We start from the raw sequence: 19,994 nt of genomic DNA, 5'->3' as shown, positions 1-19,994 counted from the left end.
AAAAAAAGCACTATTTTTAGTAAATTATTTCTCTTTATTCCCTTTTGGCTAATTTCCTTTCTCTTCTGGAGACCTTCCTCACAGTGTAGTTACAACTGTTTAGCAACGAAGGGCAAAGACAAATAGGTGGTGACTCAAATGATCTGCCACAATGCAACTCACTAAGCTCAGGTACATCAGCATAAGAGACAGGCTATCAAGTGCCTTGAAAGATACGCTGCCTTGTGTAGAACAAACAGACCACAAAGTTTCATCAGCAGAGAGGCTGAAGCGCCCCAACAAGAACAATCTTTGAAGAACAGATCAGAAAGTCCAAATCTGGGATAAAACAAACCAAACAAGGAGTGAGAAAGAAGTGGCTGAGTTATCAACACACTGAGGTTACAAAAGGAGAAAAAGAAACCAAGGAAGTCAAGTTAATCAAAAGCAACTCACACCATTGGCAAATCCTGCTCAGCTTGCTCAGAGAGAAAGTGAGCCAGTGTGGTACAGAGGTTAGAGTGCCAGACTAGTATCTGGGAGAACCAGGTGTGAATCATTCTGCCATGGACTTTGCTGAATGACCTTGGGTCAGTCATAGCCTCTCAGCCTAACCTACCTCACAGGGTTGTTGTGAAGATAAAATGGAGGAGAGGGAAATTATGTAAGCCACCTTGAGTCCCCATGGGGGGAAAGGTGGGGTATAAAGTAAATAAATAAAATAATAAAGTCCCAATTTTGCATGACTCTGTATTTCCTGTAGGAACGTGTGTGAAAACAGAAGTGAATCAGTGGTTTTCTTATATTGATGTTTATCTTATATTATATTGATGTTTATCTGTCTTTCCTTTCAGTTTTCTTCTCTGGCTGGCCTGTTATTTTGTGAACAAGATAATCAAAATTTGAGAACAGAACACATTAGACTGTGATCAGGGTAGGGGCTGATCTCCCTTTTTTATGTTCTATTATTTTCTCCAAGGTCTTGACATAGGTAGACTTCATAAGGAAATACCAACTCCAAAAGGTAATCTAAGTATTATATTGGGATATAAGCAAATGATCGGCATATGCTCTTTTGAGATAAACAGCATTCTACTCTTAGAGGATGATGCCACTTCAGCACCAATAATGGAGTAATCCAATGAAACTACCACAGCAATACAAAAACAAACAAACAAAAAAGCAGCCACTAGACTGTGCTCTTAAATCACACTACTTACTTGGTGATTATTTCAACAAGACTGGAGTGTCCATTCTGTAAGGCCAAATCCAGTGGTGTGGACCCATCTTCATTAGGCAGAATGACTGCATCTCTCCCACCCGGCAGAGATAACAAGAACTGTGAAAGTTCAACCAAACCCAGTTTCATTGCAAGATGGAGTACTGTCTCTTTGTGTTTAGATTCTGAAATATAAATGTATGTCTATATTAGGAATTAACTAAATAGGTTTTACTGAATGTATGCAAAGTAATACAAGCAATATTCGTCATCACAGAACCTTTATTAGGCATTTGTTATTGTGGAGAAACGCCATCTTAGTCAATGTTGGTGCTTTATTGGAAGGGAACATTAAACTACTAAAGTTGGCTTTGCCCTAGCCTCCCTCCATCCCCTCCTCCCTTCCAGAGTTAAACTATCAACTCTAGGGGGAAAGCCTCCTAGAGGGGCAGGAAGTTCTTTAGTCTTCCCCTCATTCCCTCCTCCCTTCTGGAGTTAAACCAGCAACTCTAGGGGGGAAAGCCTCCTAGAGGGGCAGGAAGTTCTTTTGTTCTTTTATTTGAGTTAGGCGGGAAAAGGCCAGTTCTCAGCTGGCGCTCAAAGGAAGAGGTGGCCAGTGTGTGGGGGCTCCTGACTGTGGGAGAGGCCTACTCAAGAGGAGGAGGACCCCAGGCAGTCAGACCGAGTAAGTAATTCACAAGGTAGACCAAGTTTACACCAGGGACGAGAGGATGCATTTAAATCCACCTTTTATTTGCCCTCCTTGTTGCTGATCAGGTGCTGTGCTAAACTTTTACATGTAACTGTTTTTGTTTTATTTTCTTTCTCTTCTTATTAAATATTTTTTCTGTTTTGAATGCTGGCAGTCAAACTCTGTACCACATAGATCCCGACCGCTTAGACCATGCTGCTTTATAAAGGGGGCCCCGGGGAAGGGGGAAGGCATGCAGTTGGATAAGGTGCCAATCCTCCAGGGGTTCCCCGAAGAAGTGCTGTGGTCTCTGTGATACCCAAGTACAGGGTGGCAGAGGACCTTGAGGCCTGGCCTCATAGCTGGAGAGGGGGATTGGGAGTCCTGTTCCTCTCAATCTGAACCCCTAGACTGAGCAGGTGGTGGCAGCGAGCCCAAGTGGCCGGGGGAGAAATAGCTCCCTCCAGGAGTTGGCAACTCAAGAGGGAGTTGACGGGACCGGGTCTGAAGGCAGAATCGGGCCGGTTCCATCACAGTTATAAACACTGAATAGTCTAGAATACTATATAACCAGTTAGCACAAATATACACACCAGAAAGCACACTGATAAATGTTTATACACAAGCAACATTTAATCTCAAATTGATTATTCCACATAAAGCCAGAATCACGTATGCAAAATCCCAAACCCTATTGCATTCCTGTTCTACTGAAACACTAGAGAATATCAGTTGAAGGGAAACACCCATATTTATTCCTCAGTTCTCTCTACTTTGCTTGATTAATGAACACTCAGCATGCACTATTTAATTTATGATGGCTATAGCCATTTTCATGTCTAATATCCCCAAAATTGAACTTGCAGTCCACCAGGAAACTCTTCCCAGAGCCTCCCAGCTCAATTCTGTCTATGTTTTGAACTGAATGGAGCAACTGCCTTTTGCTTCCTCTCTTTGAAAACCGTTAAACACATCAATACTTTCAGTGTTCCTGTTTCCCCCCCCCCCCCATTTTCCATTGGTTTATCCTTGCCATGGAGGCAGAAATGTTATGTATTTTTAACTTGAGAAGACTTTCTCTGACCATGTTTTAGAAGCTCTGTCCTATGAGAAGTCATGAATCAAGTACAAAGCAGTTTTGAAGCTTCTTGCTCCCTCCTCATCACTCTACATGTCACCACTGTGAATAAAGGTAAGTGTACATAACCCAGTAAGCTCAGTAGGCATAATTCATGACAAAATGGTAATCAAACAACTCTCCACCGCAAGCAAAGATGAACAAGTTCAGCTACCCACTGCTCTATGGAGGTCAATTAGAATTTCAAAGGAGGCAAACAGTTTTGCCCTGGTTAGCATGGCCCCTCAAAATGCTGCCATGGTGGAGGCCCCTTTTATAGAGAATTAAATATTTTGCAAAAAAACCCAAAACCCAAACCTGCAAAAGCTTCCCATTTCAATTCACGCTAATGCACACAGAGTCATATTCAAGAAAACAAGGTCAAATCTCCTAGACTGTATCACATCACTGACATGAGAACCCAGCTAATCTCTCAATAAATAAAACCAACTCTTCATGAGAAAAAGTAACACTAGCCTGATGCATCTATTTATTTGCTATTACATTTGTACTATCCTTTTCACATATACCCTATAACTCTGGAGCCAACCACTCAGAGAATAATATGGCAGCAATTTCTATGGCCTGTCCAGCTTCAAACTGTACCTCAGATTACAGAAAACCATGTGAGCACATTACTTGTGAGTGGGTGCAGGGGGAACAGAGGAAGAAAAACGCTTTAGTCCTGCATTTCCAGACAGGGAAATGCAGACTGACACCGGCTCCAGGTTGACCTGCCTTCCATCCTTCCGAGGTCGGTAAAATGAGTACCCAGCTTGTTGGGGGGAAAGTGTAGATGACTGGGGAAGGCAATGGCAAACCACCCCGTAAAAAGTCTGCCATGAAAGCAATGTCACCCCAGAGTCAGAAATGACTGGTGCTTGCACAGAGGACTACCTTTACCTTTTTAATCCATTTAATATTTCCATTATAAACCAAAGAGATCATTTCCAGTTTGCTTTTCTATAGAATAAATACAGACTACTTTGTTCACATTCCTATATATTTTTAAGAAAATGCTAAAAGGTATTTTAAATCTTATGTTCCCTGCCCACAGATTAATTGGTGCATAAGAAATTACGAATGACACCATTGAAGTATTTTTTGCCGCCTATACAGAGACTAGGAACCCATGGTATGTATAAACTTTTCAATCAACACCCTCAAAGCTAAAAAGGCTTTCTTAACATTTAAAAGTATCTTTGTAGCATTCAGAAATACCAGAAAGCACATTATATCACACTATAAATGCTAAACACAAACCCTAGATATAGCCAAGACATCAGAAATTGTCAAAGCAGTCCACCACTGGCAAACAAGCCATTGTGCCTTTTCTTCATTCTTTGTACTTCCCAGACTCCCACTTCTTTCAGTGGGTGTTTGGGACCACAATAAATCTAGAGTGAGGGCCCTAACTGGGGTCCATTGTCACTACACTGCATTCTCTTCAGAATGCTTCCTTTTTCTTCTGTGTAAGAGTTCATTATATTCATTGTTTAGTCTTTACAGAAAACAAAGGGGCTAGTTATTTGTTATAGTAAAAATTCCATCCCAATGGTAAACTGGTCACTCAGTGCTGGTTTCCCTAATGTACTCCCACCAGTTTTCTTGATTGTCCTCATTCTACATGGCAGTCTTGCCAGACTTGCCTAAAGAACTTTTCCTGGATTTCCGAGCCAGGAAAGAAGAAGCCTGCTATCCTCCTATTCAGCATTTACCATGCTCTACTGTTGCCAGTGCTAATTCAGGTATGTGCTCAGGGCTGCCAAGTGCCACCATGAAGCATTAGACAAATATTCCCTCAGGCTGCCACCTAGATTCAATGCAGACAAGACTTGTCCAAGGCAACCCTAGGATTTTGTGTCCCTGCTCCTTTCTCTTCAGCAGCCCTGCATGTACTTCTTTCTATTAAACTGTGTCAGTCTGTGGCCTTTTCAGCCTTCCACTTACAAGCATGGCCTGAGGCCAAGGAAGCAGAACAAAAAGCACAGAGCCTTGTGCAAGCTGCTTGGGCTTGGTGCGGAGTTTCGCCCCATGCTCCCACACTAAAGCCAGGAACATGCCACAGGCTAAGGGAATCGATCACACACAGCAACTTCCAAGGCAGCTGCAGACGTTACACCCATCCTTTTATTACTATTACAAGGGTGGCCAACCTCCAGGTGGGACCTGGAGATTTCCCAGAATTATAACTGATCTCCAGACTATTGTCATCTGGAGAAAATGGCAGCTTTAGATAGTGGAATCTATGGTATTATACACCCTGCTGAAGTCCCTCCCCAGGTTTCACTCCCAACTCACAGGAGTTGGTAACTTTAGATAGTAGACAATTTGCTAATACTTCTGACTTCCCATTTTCATGGAGAAAGATTGCCTAAATGTACTTTAATAAATAAAAGCATTCAATTTACACACAACAGATCACTTGAGAAATAGCCAGTAAGAGCTCATTCCAGTATTTCTGTAGATCGAGTAAAGTCAGGATTATAAAATAAACTCTACAGTATAATTCTAAGAACACTTTCTTGGAATTAAGCCTCACTGAATAGACTTAAATAAGATTCTAAGTAGAACTGTTCAGGATCGTTCTCCTAGAGTTTTTTACCACAGGACCATCCAGATATTTACACATATCTTTGCAGGACTAAAGTGATTAGCAGTGTGCTAACCACAACACTGAACTCAACATAACATGTAGGGTAACATGTTGGTTTTATTGTGATGGCAGACACATTCTGTACTTCTCAGGAGACAGATATAAGAGCCATGTTTTTATGTGTCCCTAACTTTATTATAGGAAAATTTCTCAACTAATAAAGCAAAATATTTATATCAACATTTATATTATTTATACATACCTTTGTTTTACTTCTATGTAACCAGCAAATCAAATGCTACCTCATAAAACAAAGGGAGTCTTGCAAACTGACCTTGCCAACTTCATAACAGCCATGGGCCAAGGTTAATACAAACACAGAGGTTACAAACACAATAAGTGGAAAAATAAAAGAGCAAATTTTACTCTGATCCATGCTGGCTACTTAAAAACACTGTTGCCTTGGCATGATGCCATGGACTTTCAAAGTGTATTGTGCCACTGCAAATCAAGTTAAACAGAAGTGGAAGTTGAGTAAAGCTGAATCCTACATACAGAATTTTTGCTATATACTTCATGAATATAGTATAAATCATCACTCAAGCCTGAAATTTATGGGTTATCAGGGTAAATAAGATAGCCGCATATATACACACATATAAATATATATATATACATATATACACACACACACGCACATAAATATAAATATATCTATATTTACATACACACATATATATTGTGATGGCAGACACATTCTTTACTTCCCAGTAGTAATGTATGGCTGTGAGAGCTGGACCATAAGGAAGACCGAGCGCAGAAGAATAGATGCTTTTGAGATGTGGTGCTGGAGAAGACTCTTGAGAGTCCCTTGGACTACAAGAAGATCAAATTAGTCAGTCCTAAGGGAAATCAACCCAGACTGTTGCCTGGAAGGTCAGATGCTGAAGATGAAGCTCAAATATGGTACTTTGGCCACCAAATGAGAAGGGAGCACTCCCTGGAGAAGATCCTGATGCTAGGAAAAACAGAAGGCAAAAGAAGAAGGGGACGGCAAAAGATGAGATGGCTGGACAGCATTACTGATGTAACAAACACAAATTTGAGCAGACTTCGGAGGATGGTAGGAGGGCCTGGCGTGACTTTGTCCATGGGGTCGCAAAGAGTCGGACTAATTTTGGAAGGGGTGTTGAAAGACCTGCGTCAGATGGAGGTGACAAAAGAGGAGGTCCTACAACTGATAGATGAATAAAAAACTAATAAGTCACCAGGTCTGGATGGCATACATCCGAGAGTTCTGAAAGAACTCAAAGTTGAACTTGTGGATCTTCTAACAAAAATCTGTAATCTTTCATTGAAATCTGTCTCCGTTCCTGAAGACTGGAAAGTAGCAAATGCCACCCCCATCTTTAAAAGGGTTCCAGAGGAGATCCGTGAAATTACAGGCCAGTCAGTCTGACTTCAATACCGGGAAAGTTGGTAGAAACCATTATCAAGGACAGAATGAGTAGGCACATTGATGAACACGGGTTATTGAGGAAGACTCAGCATGGGTTCTGTAAGGGAAGATCTTGCCTCACTAACCTGTTACATTTCTTTGAGGGGGTGAACAAACATGTGGACAAAGGAGACCCGATAGATGTTGTTTACCTTGACTTCCAGAAAGCTTTTGATAAAGTTTCTCATCAAAGGCTCCTTACATTAAATTGTTCAGGATGGTGAGAACCAGAGAGGATTGTGAAGAACTCCAAAGGGATCTGTTGAGGCTGGGTGAGTGGGCGTCAATGTGGCAGATGCGGTTCAATGTGGCCAAGTGCAAAGTAATGCACATTGGGGCCAAGAATCCCAGATACAAATACAAGTTGATGGGGTGTGAACTGGCAGAGACTGACCAAGAGAGAGATCTTGGGGTCGTGGTAGATAACTCACTGAAAATGTCAAGACAGTGTGCGTTTGCAATAAAAAAGGCCAATGCCATGCTGGGAATTATTAGGAAGGGAATTGAAAACAAATCAGCCAGTATCAGCCCCTGTATAAATCAGCCCCTGTATAAATCGATGGTGTGGTCTCATTTGGAGTACTGTGTGCAGTTCTGGTCGCCGCACCTCAAAAAGGATATTATAGCATTGGAGAAAGTCCAGAAAAGGGCAACTAGAATGATTAAAGGGCTGGAACACTTTCCCTATGAAGAAAGGTTGAAACGCTTGGGGCTCTTTAGCTTGGAGAAACGTCGACTGCGGGGTGACATGATAGAGGTTTACAAGATAATGCATGGGATGGAGAAAGTAGAGAAAGAAGTACTTTTCTCCCTTTCTCACAATACAAGAACTCGTGGGCATTCGATGAAATTGCTGAGCAGACAGGTTAAAACGGTGCCAGACTCCATTACACCGAAGCGAGAGGCTCATGTACTCAACAGATGTCACCTATGCATAAGGCCATCAAGTTTATCTTAGGCGTGGATCCTGCCAGACTGCCTAAGTCTTTGTCCAATGGAACCCAAGACAAAGACTGGTGCCAGTAGAGGGGTGAAGAAGAGGAAGAACATCTTCACCTAGAGCCAAGTGTCTTTATATATACCGGGTGTTACCTTAGGGAGCAATTTGGCCATCTATTGTCACCTTTTTAGATAAGTTTGATAGCTTTAATCACCCCCACCCTAATAATTTCTCCCATTCTTTCCCTTAATGGTCATCCTGGAGCCTCCCCCTTTGGCCCATTGTTACCTGGAAGTCCAATCAGGTAACCAGGGCCAAGTCTGCTCATTGGCCAGATATGGGCATCCAATCAGGTGTCCTCAAAAAATTGGCTATTGGCTACAGCAGAAGTCCAGCCCTTATGGTCATTGCAGAGCCTCCCCCTTTTCTGAGGTCATGTACCAGCTGACCACCTGTCATCCGCCCCTGTACCTCCCATCCCCTAAGGGCTTAAGGTAGTCCTTATAACCTGTGATCCAGCTCCCCACAGGTGTGCATCTAGCAGTACCCCAGTTCCACTGTCTAGATACATCCCCAATTCCTGATCAGTTGAGGGTCCCTTCCCCCTAGTCCTCATCATCTTGTATGTGTGTTCTATATTTTCCTACAATAAATTTTTATTGTTTTTATTTAATTAGTGTCCTTGGTGAATTTAAGCAATAATTTCTGGAAGTGGAATCCTGTATACATAGATTCTAGATCCTTTTTAAGCCATAGGTGCCCACCTGTCAATTCCTCAACCTCGTTTTGAGGGCATTTTGTCTTACACCAGTGGCTTGGAACTGGAGACAGTCTAGGGTATGGGGGCACCGTCAATGCAACAGTGTTGCATCAGTTCTGGGAGAAAGACAGAAGTGATGTCCTGTCTCTCTAGGAATCTAGGAATTATTATAGATTTTCCAGCAATTCCTAGATATGTCACTTCTCGGTTTTCCACAGAAGCTGTATAATGCCATTGGGTTGACAGTGGTTTTTACCTTATTTTTCTCTCACCATCTGACAAAGCAGTGGTGGTCAAAGGCAGCTATTGGTGTGAGGTCTCTGCCACAGTGGGGAACCCAGCAATCCTAAAGCAGCCCAAAAGGGTGACATGCATGCATTAAGAAAATCCAACAGAGAAATGAAACCTAAATCTGTATGGTATTATAATTTAATGAGAAATGAAAACAAAATGGGCTCGGGGGAGAGCTCCATTTTTAAAAAAAAAATCATTTTTGGAAAACTGGGAGATACCCCCTTTTAAAAAATTAAATCAAATTCTATTGCAAAAAAACAGGCAAACATAAATTCACCATTTCTTATTATTGTTTTGTACCATTTCTCAAGGCTGCAGCCAAAACACACAATTTGAATGATGTCTAAGCTAAAAACCCGTCTGTTTAACCCATTATATAAATCTTCCTGTTCTTCCTTACATTTTTTCTTAGTGTACCAATAAATTTAATTATAACTTTTGATGACCAACTAAAGCTGGACACTTCAGTATCACAACTATAAACTACAATCATACACCAGACTTCTTCCCCAGAATTGCATTGAAGGCTAGCCAGGTTAATATAGGGCCCTTAACAAATGGTGTGGGTAGCCCTATATGATGTCCTTCCAGACCCTTAATAAACTGCAGGCCACCAAAATGGTAGGTTCATCATACACCTTGAAAGCTGATCTGACCTTCACAATAGTTTGGATGCCATATTTTGTAACCATCTGATCTAAAGATTGCATCCTAAGAATTTTTGCAAAAGTGATTTTTTTTAAAACTGATTTCACAATACATGACTTGATCAGAACAGTAGCAGAAAAATCTGGAGCTGCTATAATGTTTTAAGACAGTTGCATAAATATTATTGCAGTCCCAGCCTCTATTTGTTCAACTTCTGCTTTTTTTAATTTCCACTTAAGCTTGCCAACTTCCAGGTGTTGGCTGGAGATCTTCCGCCATTATAACTGATCTTTAGATGACAGAGAACAGTTCAGCTGGAGAAAATGGTCACTTTGGAAGGTGGACTGTATGACATTATACCCCATTGAACTCCCTCCCCAAGCCCCACTCTCCTCAGGCTCCACTCCCAAAATATCCAGATATTTCCCAACTGGAAGCTGGCAACCCTATTTCCACTTTAAAATGACTGTCATCATATCATGGTAAAATGGTGGATGACATTCCTAGCATATTACTGTTTTAGTCTAACATGTTAGCTCGAGTGATTACGAGTCTGAGTTTCACTTCTCATTTTTCCTACACTATTCTACAGTTTACTTTACACTGTACTGTGCTTGTAGCAGTGAAGCCTTGCCATGAACACATTAGGGAGCAGAAACAGAAGAGTCCTGTTCAAAAGAGTTTGGGTTGGAGTGAATCCTCCCATAAATAGAGCAAGTTCACATAAGGTAAGGGTATAGTTGCCATCTTTCCCTTCCTACTGTAAACCCCTCAGTGTACACCCCGATAGGCTGTTTACCCATATCAGTCCTGTGCACATGGAGCAAAGTCTACAGAGGAAAGTAACCCTATTACAATGGGAAAGGAAAGAAAGCAAGGTTGAGGGCTGGTATTATGGGAAATGGGATCTGGAGTTAGGAGGAAATGGGAAAGAGTGGAATTGAAAATTAAAATAATATGGAGAGTGAAAGACAGGCAACAGAGACTGCGGAGGGGGGACGGTTCTCTCATGGTTCATTGATCAACAGTGTTACATACATCAGCAAAAACACCAGCAGCACTCTAACAATTTTATATTTAGTGTAACAGCACCTCCAAGAAGATTTAGTGAGGAAAACACAAATTTGAAAATTAAGATTCATTAATCATTTTATTATATTAAGAACAACTGATAATAATTAACTATAAAGTAAACTAAGGATGAAATGATGCAGAAACTAGAACAGCCCCACAAAATCTGATGATAATCGTAATGGTCTCTAATTCCCCTGCAGCCAACTATAATTAGAAAGAATAATGACAGTGCATTAATGAGAACAGGAGGACAATTCAATATCTGGTAGAAAATTAAGTAAGAGGCAACATTTTCTACCTACTTCCTTAGTTACAGGCTATAATGAATTTTAATATACATTAAAGTTTGGTTAAATCAAATTTTGTTAAACTTTCTAAATATTCTAAACTCTTTCAAAGCATTAGTCATCCTTGGAGAATGGAGGAAATGGCAAACGCTCCTATTTAATTAACAATCAGTGGCAGCCATCCAAATAACATTAATTCAAAAGCAACTCTGATTCATGTGTTAAACCCTTTAATATACACATGTATATAGAAGGCTCCATGTGCCTGTAGTGGTCACACAATTCAACAACCACTTTTCTCAATCAGAAATAGCTGATAGGACTCACTAGGGCAGGTGATATCAACAAGAAATTCTTGAACTCCAGATGTATTTGAGTAATGTCCATTCCTTTTTAATGAATTGCCTGCTAATCCATGCAACATTCTTGCTACACCTTAACCTTAGCACAGAACCTCACTGGTCACTTCTAAGGCACATTCTGATCCATGGTTTCCTCCCATTTCCCTTGCAACTTCCAAATCGCCAAAAAACCAAAGCAGGAAGCTGCGAGGAAACCTGGAGGGAGCCACAGATCAAAATATGCCCACACAGCAACTGGTGGGGAATTGATCACTTGAAGAAGAAGATGACATTGGATTTATATAACCCCTCCACTCAAGAGTCTCAGAGCGGTTCACAATCTCCTTTATCTCCCTCCCCCACAACAGACACCTTGTAAGGTGGGTGGGGCTGAGAGGACTCTCACAGCAGCTGCCCTTTCAAGAACAACCTCTGCCAGAGCTATGGATGACCCAAGGCCATGACAGCAGGTGCAAGTGGAGGAGTGGGGAATCAAACCTGGTTCTCCCAGATAAGAGTCCGCACACTTAACCACTACACCAAACTGGATCTAAGGAAAGCAGAAGCCTGGGGGTGGAGTGACTGCTAGTGAGAAACTGAGTTTAGCATGAATGGCTTCCCAGTCCTTCACAAGGGCATTTAATTTGGTGCATTAGCACAAAAGGAAGCGCCTGTATTTCTCTAATACACCTCCCTTCCAAGCATTCATGCTGGCAGGCCAAAATGAAGGGATGCCTCATAGAAGCCAAGTTAGCTGGTGATCCCAGATCCCATAAAACTTAAGCTCTAAATTTAGTTTCCAAAATCAGATGAGTGTTTTTCTGCTTCGGCATACGGGAAAATCAGCTGACCTTAGCTTCAAAAATCTCAATACTCAAAAATTAAATTGCCTTTAATTTTAAAAAGTGTTTGTATAATTTCACATAATTTCCAAAGAAAACTCAAGAGGACCTTTCAACATAATAACTCAATGCATATTTCAAACACTTTTATCCTTACTTGCCAATCTCACTACAGCCTCCTAATCTGTTTCCGGACACAGTTCAAACAGCTGATCCTGACCTTCAAAGAACCATATGGTTTGAGACCAACACACCTGAAGGACATCCTTCTCCCTTATGAACCTGCCTGACCACTACAGTCATCTTCAGAGGCCCTGCTTTGAGTGCCCCATCTTCTGAGATTAAATGAATGGCAACATGGGAGGGCCTTCTTGGTCATGTCACCAAAGCTCTGGAACTCTCCTCCAGGGAGATTTGTTTGTCCCCTTTCTAATGCTATCAATCAATCAATGCTATCAATCAATCAATCAATCAATGCTTTCTAATGCTATCAATCAGCAGGTGAAAACTTTTTGTTTTGTTTGGCATTTCCTCAACGATCCCTCCTTCCTAACCAATGTTTTAACATATTATATGTATTCTAACTCTGTTTTAATTGAGTGTTTGGGTAGGGTGGGTTTTAATTGTTTTGAAATGTGGTTGTATTGTGTACATTTAACATTGTTAGCAAGGACAGAAAGATGGGATACAAATTTTGATAATGATGATGATAAACATGCTAGGTAGGGTTGCCAGCCTCCAGGTGAGGCCTGGAGATCTCCTGTTTTTACAAGTGATCTCCAGCTGGCAAAGATCAGCTCCCCTGGAGAAAATGGCTGCTTTGAAGACTGGACACCATGACATTCTACCATGCTGAGGCCCCTCCCCTCCCCCAGATCCACCTCCAAAGTCTCCAGGTATTTTCCAACACAGACCTGGTAACCCTAACTAGGTTGGAAAAAGTTATTGTCTTCTATGTAGGGAAGGCAGGGAAGAAATGGCCATAGTTCTACAGACCCTTCTAATGCATGGATGGAAAATGAGACAACACCCAACCAATGAAAAGTGAGAGAAATTTTTAAAAAGGGGTTACAAAATGGAGCAGAAAGCAAAAGCCAGGTAGAACAAGGTGGCCTTGAGAGCATTTGAGACTTTGTTATTTTTACAGAAGAGAAGTGCCCTCCTGCAGTGGTGTGCCACAGTAAAGGAAGATCTCACCATCATCTAGACTGAGTTACCAACCGACAAGGTGGGGTCTCAAGATCTCCCAGAATTACAACTGATCTCCAGTCTACAGAGATTAGTTCTCCTGGAGAAAAGGGCTGCTTTAGAAGGTGCTGCATGGTATTATATTCCACTGGGGACTCTACCCTCCCCAGACTTCATTCCCAAATTTCCATGACTTTCTCAACCTTAGTGCTAGCAGCCCTTCCATTGTCATCACCTGCACTGTGCACAAGTTGCCTGGAGAATTTAATTGGACTCCCTGCCAAAGCACAACTAGTCAAGGAGGATTACTCCAGATTTTGTTTTGAGACTTGTGTCATTTTCTCTTCACAATAATACTATGCAGTACAACAAGATCACATGGGTGGGAAATCATTTTTAAAGAACATTTTTCAAAAGTGAATGAAAGAGTTGTAACATAGCATGGGGTGGAGTTCCATAATTCGTGGGGTGGGGTTCCACACAACACAACCACAAAAGAATCAAATGAGCTATTCAGTAAGAAAAACCACGGTTTACCAGCTGAAAAGTTAAGCATCCTTGTAACACAACAAAAAACACTAAACAGCAATATATTAATGTAAATAAATGAGAAACCACTGTATTTTAACATATTTTTCAGAAATCATTCCCATATTAGAGTTCATAATAAAACCCAGAACCAAACATATTTCATCCGAACTTTACTACAGAAGGCATGGGCTGTGATCCAAAGATCCCTAATGAGCATCTGGATGCATACCTTCTTGGCCTCCAACTGCATTTCCTCATCCTGCATCACTCTAGAGTGTCCCAGTGTTTCAGAAACAGCTTTCTGGGTAGCATGAAGCCTTTTGGTAGGAAGGGAGGCTTCAGAAGCCCCAGTATATGTACAGAATCTCTTGGTGCAGCATTTTGAACTCCACCTACATACTATTGTAAGCAACCTGTTCCCAACTGTCACAATGAGCCCCCACTTTATTTAGCTCACTTTTCTACAACATTAGCCTGCTTCATTTTCATCCACAGGCAAGGTTTCTCCTCTCTATGGCTGTGATAACACACATGAAATAATGCACTTTCAATCCACTTTCAGTGCACCAGATTTTACTGCGTGAACTGGAAAAATCCAGCTGGATGGTACACTGAAAGTGGATAGAAAGTGGATTATTTAGTGTTTGTGATCGCAGTCCAAGTGTCAGAGATCTGCTTGGTGATATATAAATGAGGGATTTCCTTTATGTCTTGTCAGTGCTATATAGGGTCCCTGTAAGAAACAATAGTAGCAGAAAGCACATTAGCGGAGGGAACCATGCTGTAGTCTGAAACCTGGCTTTGCATTATTTCTCTTTTTTTGCCCTTCCTGTTTGTTTGAAAATGGTCCCATTCAGGCACATGGGTCTGAGTTAGCTGACTGCCATTTTAAATGCTGGGGAGAGGCAGGTTTGTGCCATAGTCTTTTGCAAAAAACAATGAGCAAATCACACATGAGTAAAATCTATTATCTATGTGAAAAGTAACTAATATTTTCATATAACATTGGCATTGGGTCTTGGTGGTGTGAAGGGGCGTCTAGGAGAATTGTTGCCTGGAGGCCTGAAAAGACTGTCAGCAGTCTGGTATCCTTCTGTCACCAAACTAATGGCCCAGTATTCCTTAGGTGCTTGAATCCAAAACTTGCTTTCTTGTGCATCAAGTTCCACACCATATTTTCATGCCTCTTTGCGACCATTTCTCTCTTTGGATACATTGCAGAAGGAAATGATGTTCTACAAGCACTATTTGCAAGCTACCTGGGGAATCATGGTATTGAAAGGCAGGCTACAAATTCTTAAAATGCTTGCCAGACAATCCCAATTGTGTGTTTACAATACACCAAGCTTAAACAGATCTTTTGTTTTGAGTGCTGCAGGTGTTCAAGGGCTCGGGTAGGTATGCACTGAGATGCTTTGATTTTATGCACATGATTGGACTTTATGACATGTGCCAAAATCATTTTGAACATTCTTCTACTAGTACTCCCTCTAAATGAATTTAAATAGAGAACTGACAATGCTTTATAAACTAGCTCTATCTGTCTGGTTTCCTCCTTCATATTCAGCTTGCATATGTGTAAATAAACAGAAATCACAAAAATGGCCAAAGTCTCATAGGGAAATAAACTGGTTGGCTGTACACATTGCAGCACCTATTCAGATAACCTCTATATGGTCTTTTATCTATCTGTTAGCAGTTAGCAGTGTTCCTCACCTACTCTTGAGAGATATATGAATCTTTTGATTGGATCTTGTTTAAAATTTTTCTCCCTTTGCAATCTCTCCCCTGTTGAGTTGTTCATAGCTTTAAATGTGCCTAATGGATGAACAATTGGGCATCTGATGAAGAGAGTGCTGACTCATAAAATCTTATTCTTGAATAATTTTACTAGTCATCAAAGTGCTGCTGGACTCCTTTTAAATGTAATATAACAGTACAAATCTTACACAAAATATAAATTGGCAAAATCAAGGAGAAAAACATACAATTGCGTACCATCTTGGGAACAATTTCCAATGATGTTCCAAATAGGTGGAATCCCTTTATGAGCCATTGCTAGCATAATGTCATGGTCCAGTGATTGAAAATCTTCTGCCATTAAACCAAACCTGCTTAGAAGTATGTGGTGACTAGAGGGAGTGAGGCAATCCACTTGGCTCATCAGAAAACATGCTACCTCCAAAGCTGTGTTCCGCTTATAAGTAACAGATGAGTAGCCCAGAGTTTCAGGCATGCCTTCTTTTGTGTACATGACCACATGTACGGAAACATCTTCTGGTTCTCCATGAGCTGAATAAGTACATAAAAGGTGAGGTATTAGCATAGTACACAGTCCATGCTTATAGGTCGCAATATCACATGAAACTGCCTTATACAGAATCAGACCATCAGTCCATCAAAGTCAGTGTTATCTACTCAGATTGACAGCAGCTCTCCAATATCTTTTTCTATGCATTTGCTTCCGTTTTGTTCAGATACACTAAGCAGAGGTCTATATGCATTCTGTAATTTTACAGTCAAGCATGGATAAGGACTGGAATGGACATGGCGCATATCATTCCAACTTTGTTTATATTATACAAAGTTGCAAAAGATACAAACAAGTTCCATAATGTAAATCCTACCAAATTTCAATGTGCAATTAAAACACAGATGTAACACAATACTGCTTTTACCATTCCAACTTCTTGAAAAAATTCCAATCCCTGAAGATGGCAAACAACGAACTTGAGAAGATGTGGGCAATGTGAAAGCACACAGAGATTAATTATACACATAGGGTTGTCACTAATCAAGGCTAGAAAGGACCTTCTCACTGCTTTGCCTTGTGTGCTTTTGCTGATTTGCATGGTAAAAGTTTGCTGTTCTCAAAATTTGGCAGCCCAGTTTCTCATTTTTATTTAGACATTTTCATAAACCCTCCAATCTCTCTCTTGCCTGTACCAACAGTGTACCAGACAGCCCCTGTACAAAAGAACAGAAGAGGAGGGGAATTAACCTTCTTCCTGCTCTCTGTCACTACCTGCTACTTATCTGGGAGGGAGAGAGAAAGTCCTCCTTCATCATCTCCCAGCCTTTTCCAAAGAGCAGTACAGTAAGCTGCCCATGCATCATGGGGACTTCTATCCTCTCATGAGATTTGGGCTCTCACAGATGGTCAGAGGATCTGGTGGCTGCCTCAGCTGCTCTAATCAGGTATTGCTGCCCTAAATGTAAATGAGCCCCACAGCCACACCTGTTTTGATAAGAGCATCAGTCCCTTTTCTGGTGGGCAGGGCTGGTGCGTGGAAGTAGGCAAGGTAGGTGGCCGCCTGGGATGCCACCTCACTGCAGGGGTGGGGACAGGTGCCCCCTCCCTGTCCCTGCTCACACTGACCCTTATTCTCTTCCCAGCTCCCTCTGAAGAAAGAACGCATGGCTTGATCTGCCCTGTGCCCGGCCCCCTCCCACTTCAGAGGAAGCCGGGAAGAGGTCTTTCCCTTTAAAGCAGGAGAGGGCTAGGCACAGGGTGGGCCGAGCCGCGCGTTCTTGAGGAAAGAACGCGCAGTTCAGCCTGCCCGATGCCCGACCCTCTCTTGCTTCACAGGGAACCAGGAAGAAAGAACGCGCAGCTTGGCTTCGCGTGCCCCGATGACGTCACTTCCGGTGGAACAGCAATACTGACATTATAGCCAACATACCTAAACCATCCACTGTGGTAATATGGCTTTCACAGGGATATTCAAGGTAATATGCCTTGCAGTGAGAACAAGTTTGGAATAAAGGATCTAGTGTAGGCAAACCATCTGCCTGCATTGGGCAGGCATTCGCCCACCACTGGGACCTCCCACCTGCTCTTGCCTCTGTGGCTGGTGGGAAAATAGCAAGGGAGGCAGAAATGACACTGGGATACATATTGATGCCATGTCTGGCCAAAAACCCAGACATGATATTAGGCAATGCTCTGAAAATACACCCAGAGTTTCCAGAGTGTTGGCTCACCTGCTAATGTCATATCTGGGATTTCATCAGGGCAAAGCATTGACACACAGTACCTTGCCCCCAAAGTTCCCAAGAATGCTGAGCAGTGGCCTGGCATTCCTAATCAAGTGTCAGTCTAGAACTATGAAGACCCAAACTCAAATCTGCTTAGCCATGAAGCTCCATGGTTGACTGTGAGCCAGTTAACATCTCAGTTTAATTTACCTCATAGAATTATTGAGCCATGGACTCTTACTTTATCAAGAAGTAACAAATCAGTAATAAACAACAGCTGGAGTTTCACATCAGTACTTCTGTTTGCCTGATCTAATGAAGCAAGTTGAGTGCAGGCAAACTTTACAGCCAGCAATAAGACCACAGAACAACATCATGTGGCTGAGAGCCAGTGTGGTTACAGAGTTGGACTAGGATCTGAAAGACCCAGGTTTGAATCCCCACTCTGCCATGAAAGCTCCTTGAGTGACTTTAGGCCAGCCACACATTCTCAGTCTAACCTTCCTCACAGGGTCTTTCTGAGAATAAGAGAATTATGTAAACCACTTTGGGTTCCGCCTTGGGGAGAACGGCAGGGTATCAATGAAGTACATAAATAGTAATTAATGCATTAAACAATGACAAATAAGAATGCTCACCTGGAATAATAGTTTGAAGGGTGTCATTAGCCACACGCTTGGCAAAAACCACATGCCTCTGTGTTGAGCCATTATAAACAAAGTAAAATTCAGCATCCTCTGGGAGAATTGTGTAAAATTTTCCATTTACAGTGAGCTGCCCCTGGAACATGAACACATCTCTTTAGATATAGCAAGCTCTAGTGAGATATATACTGTCATGCAGTAAGAGTTCATTCTAGTTGACTTCCCAAGTTTCATTGTGAAGCACAAATAATGCATCCACTATAAAGTAAAGCAACACATATTAGGTTGTAATATATGTAAGGCAGAACCAAAGTTAAGCTCTCTGAAGTCCTACTAATATCAATGGGAAAATTATGATAAACGTATGCTTAAACTTCTCCCATTGAAAGCATGTACTTAAAACTCTCCCATCAAAATTAACAGGAGTTCTGTGTTTAACTTTTGCAGGATCATGCCCACGGTGCTTAAATGATTTTAATTCAGATTTCACTAATTCCTATAATTGGAGCTCAAAGCAGAATTTTAAAATGTCAACCATACATATACGCCTTAGCAATAATAAATCTAGCTACTAGTATAATTCACAATGATCCTTCGATATCAATACAATTTTATAGCAAACATATTAGACTTATTTATTCCAAACTTTAAATATTTTGTTAATCAAAGCCAAATGCCTGCCATTTGTATTATAATACTTCTGAATTTATGCTAGTTCTAACAGATACCAACCCACACCTTTTCCAAGCAACTGAAAATAACAAGACAAGACAAGTCTTTCATGCAACACCTTCAAAAGAGGATTTAAGTCAGAAAACAATAACATCTGGCATATTTGAGGGAGGAAATTTAAACAGAGTTCTGCTTCCTTAAATGAAGAACAGCAGCTGACTCCATTGGAGTTCCTGGTTACTACAGTAACTTCAGACAGAGCTGTCTGACGTGACTAAAGCAGCCTGATATGGAAAACAAATTGCATAAAGAAGTGACAAGTCTGTCACAGTTCAAAATACATCCTCATAACACATCCAGCCTACTTTCTTGAGGTGAGAAGATCAGCCCATCATTTCAAGTGAAAGTCTGATGGTGCTGGCGACTTGCTGAGGCAATAGACCAAACTGCACACTGGGCCTCTCAAAAGTATGAGAGAGAAAGAACACTGTCATGTAGGCATATATCAGTAGTGATTGTGTTTAGGAAGTCCAGTTTTATAACATTTAAAACCAAACTAGTCACAGTGACCAGAACCTTTTTGGCCGGTGCATAGGAGTAGGCCAAATAGGTGGCTGCCTAGGGGGGGCCAAATAGGTGGCTGCCTAGGGGGGGCCAAATAGGTGGCTAGCCTAGGGGGCACCGCCTCTCTCCAC

At 41.5% G+C, this 19,994-nt stretch overlaps 1 protein-coding gene across 1 annotated transcript in view; it reads right to left on the bottom strand.

The window, feature by feature from the left end:
• Positions 1–19,994, bottom strand: part of ARHGEF28 (Rho guanine nucleotide exchange factor 28) — a 220,974-nt gene that overhangs the window by 146,735 nt on the left and 54,245 nt on the right. Inside the window, exons 3-5 of the mRNA XM_060235810.1 lie at positions 18,622–18,763; positions 16,004–16,297; positions 1,200–1,383 (exon numbers count right to left, since the gene is read on the bottom strand). Of these exons, the coding sequence (XP_060091793.1) occupies positions 1,200–1,383; positions 16,004–16,297; positions 18,622–18,763 (620 nt within the window). The remainder of the gene's footprint in view (positions 1–1,199; positions 1,384–16,003; positions 16,298–18,621; positions 18,764–19,994) is intronic.

Source organism: Heteronotia binoei, chromosome 4 (genome assembly GCF_032191835.1).
Source record: "Heteronotia binoei isolate CCM8104 ecotype False Entrance Well chromosome 4, APGP_CSIRO_Hbin_v1, whole genome shotgun sequence".
Taxonomy (NCBI): Eukaryota; Metazoa; Chordata; class Lepidosauria; order Squamata; family Gekkonidae; genus Heteronotia; species Heteronotia binoei.
This window is presented reverse-complemented; position numbering and strand designations above follow the sequence as displayed.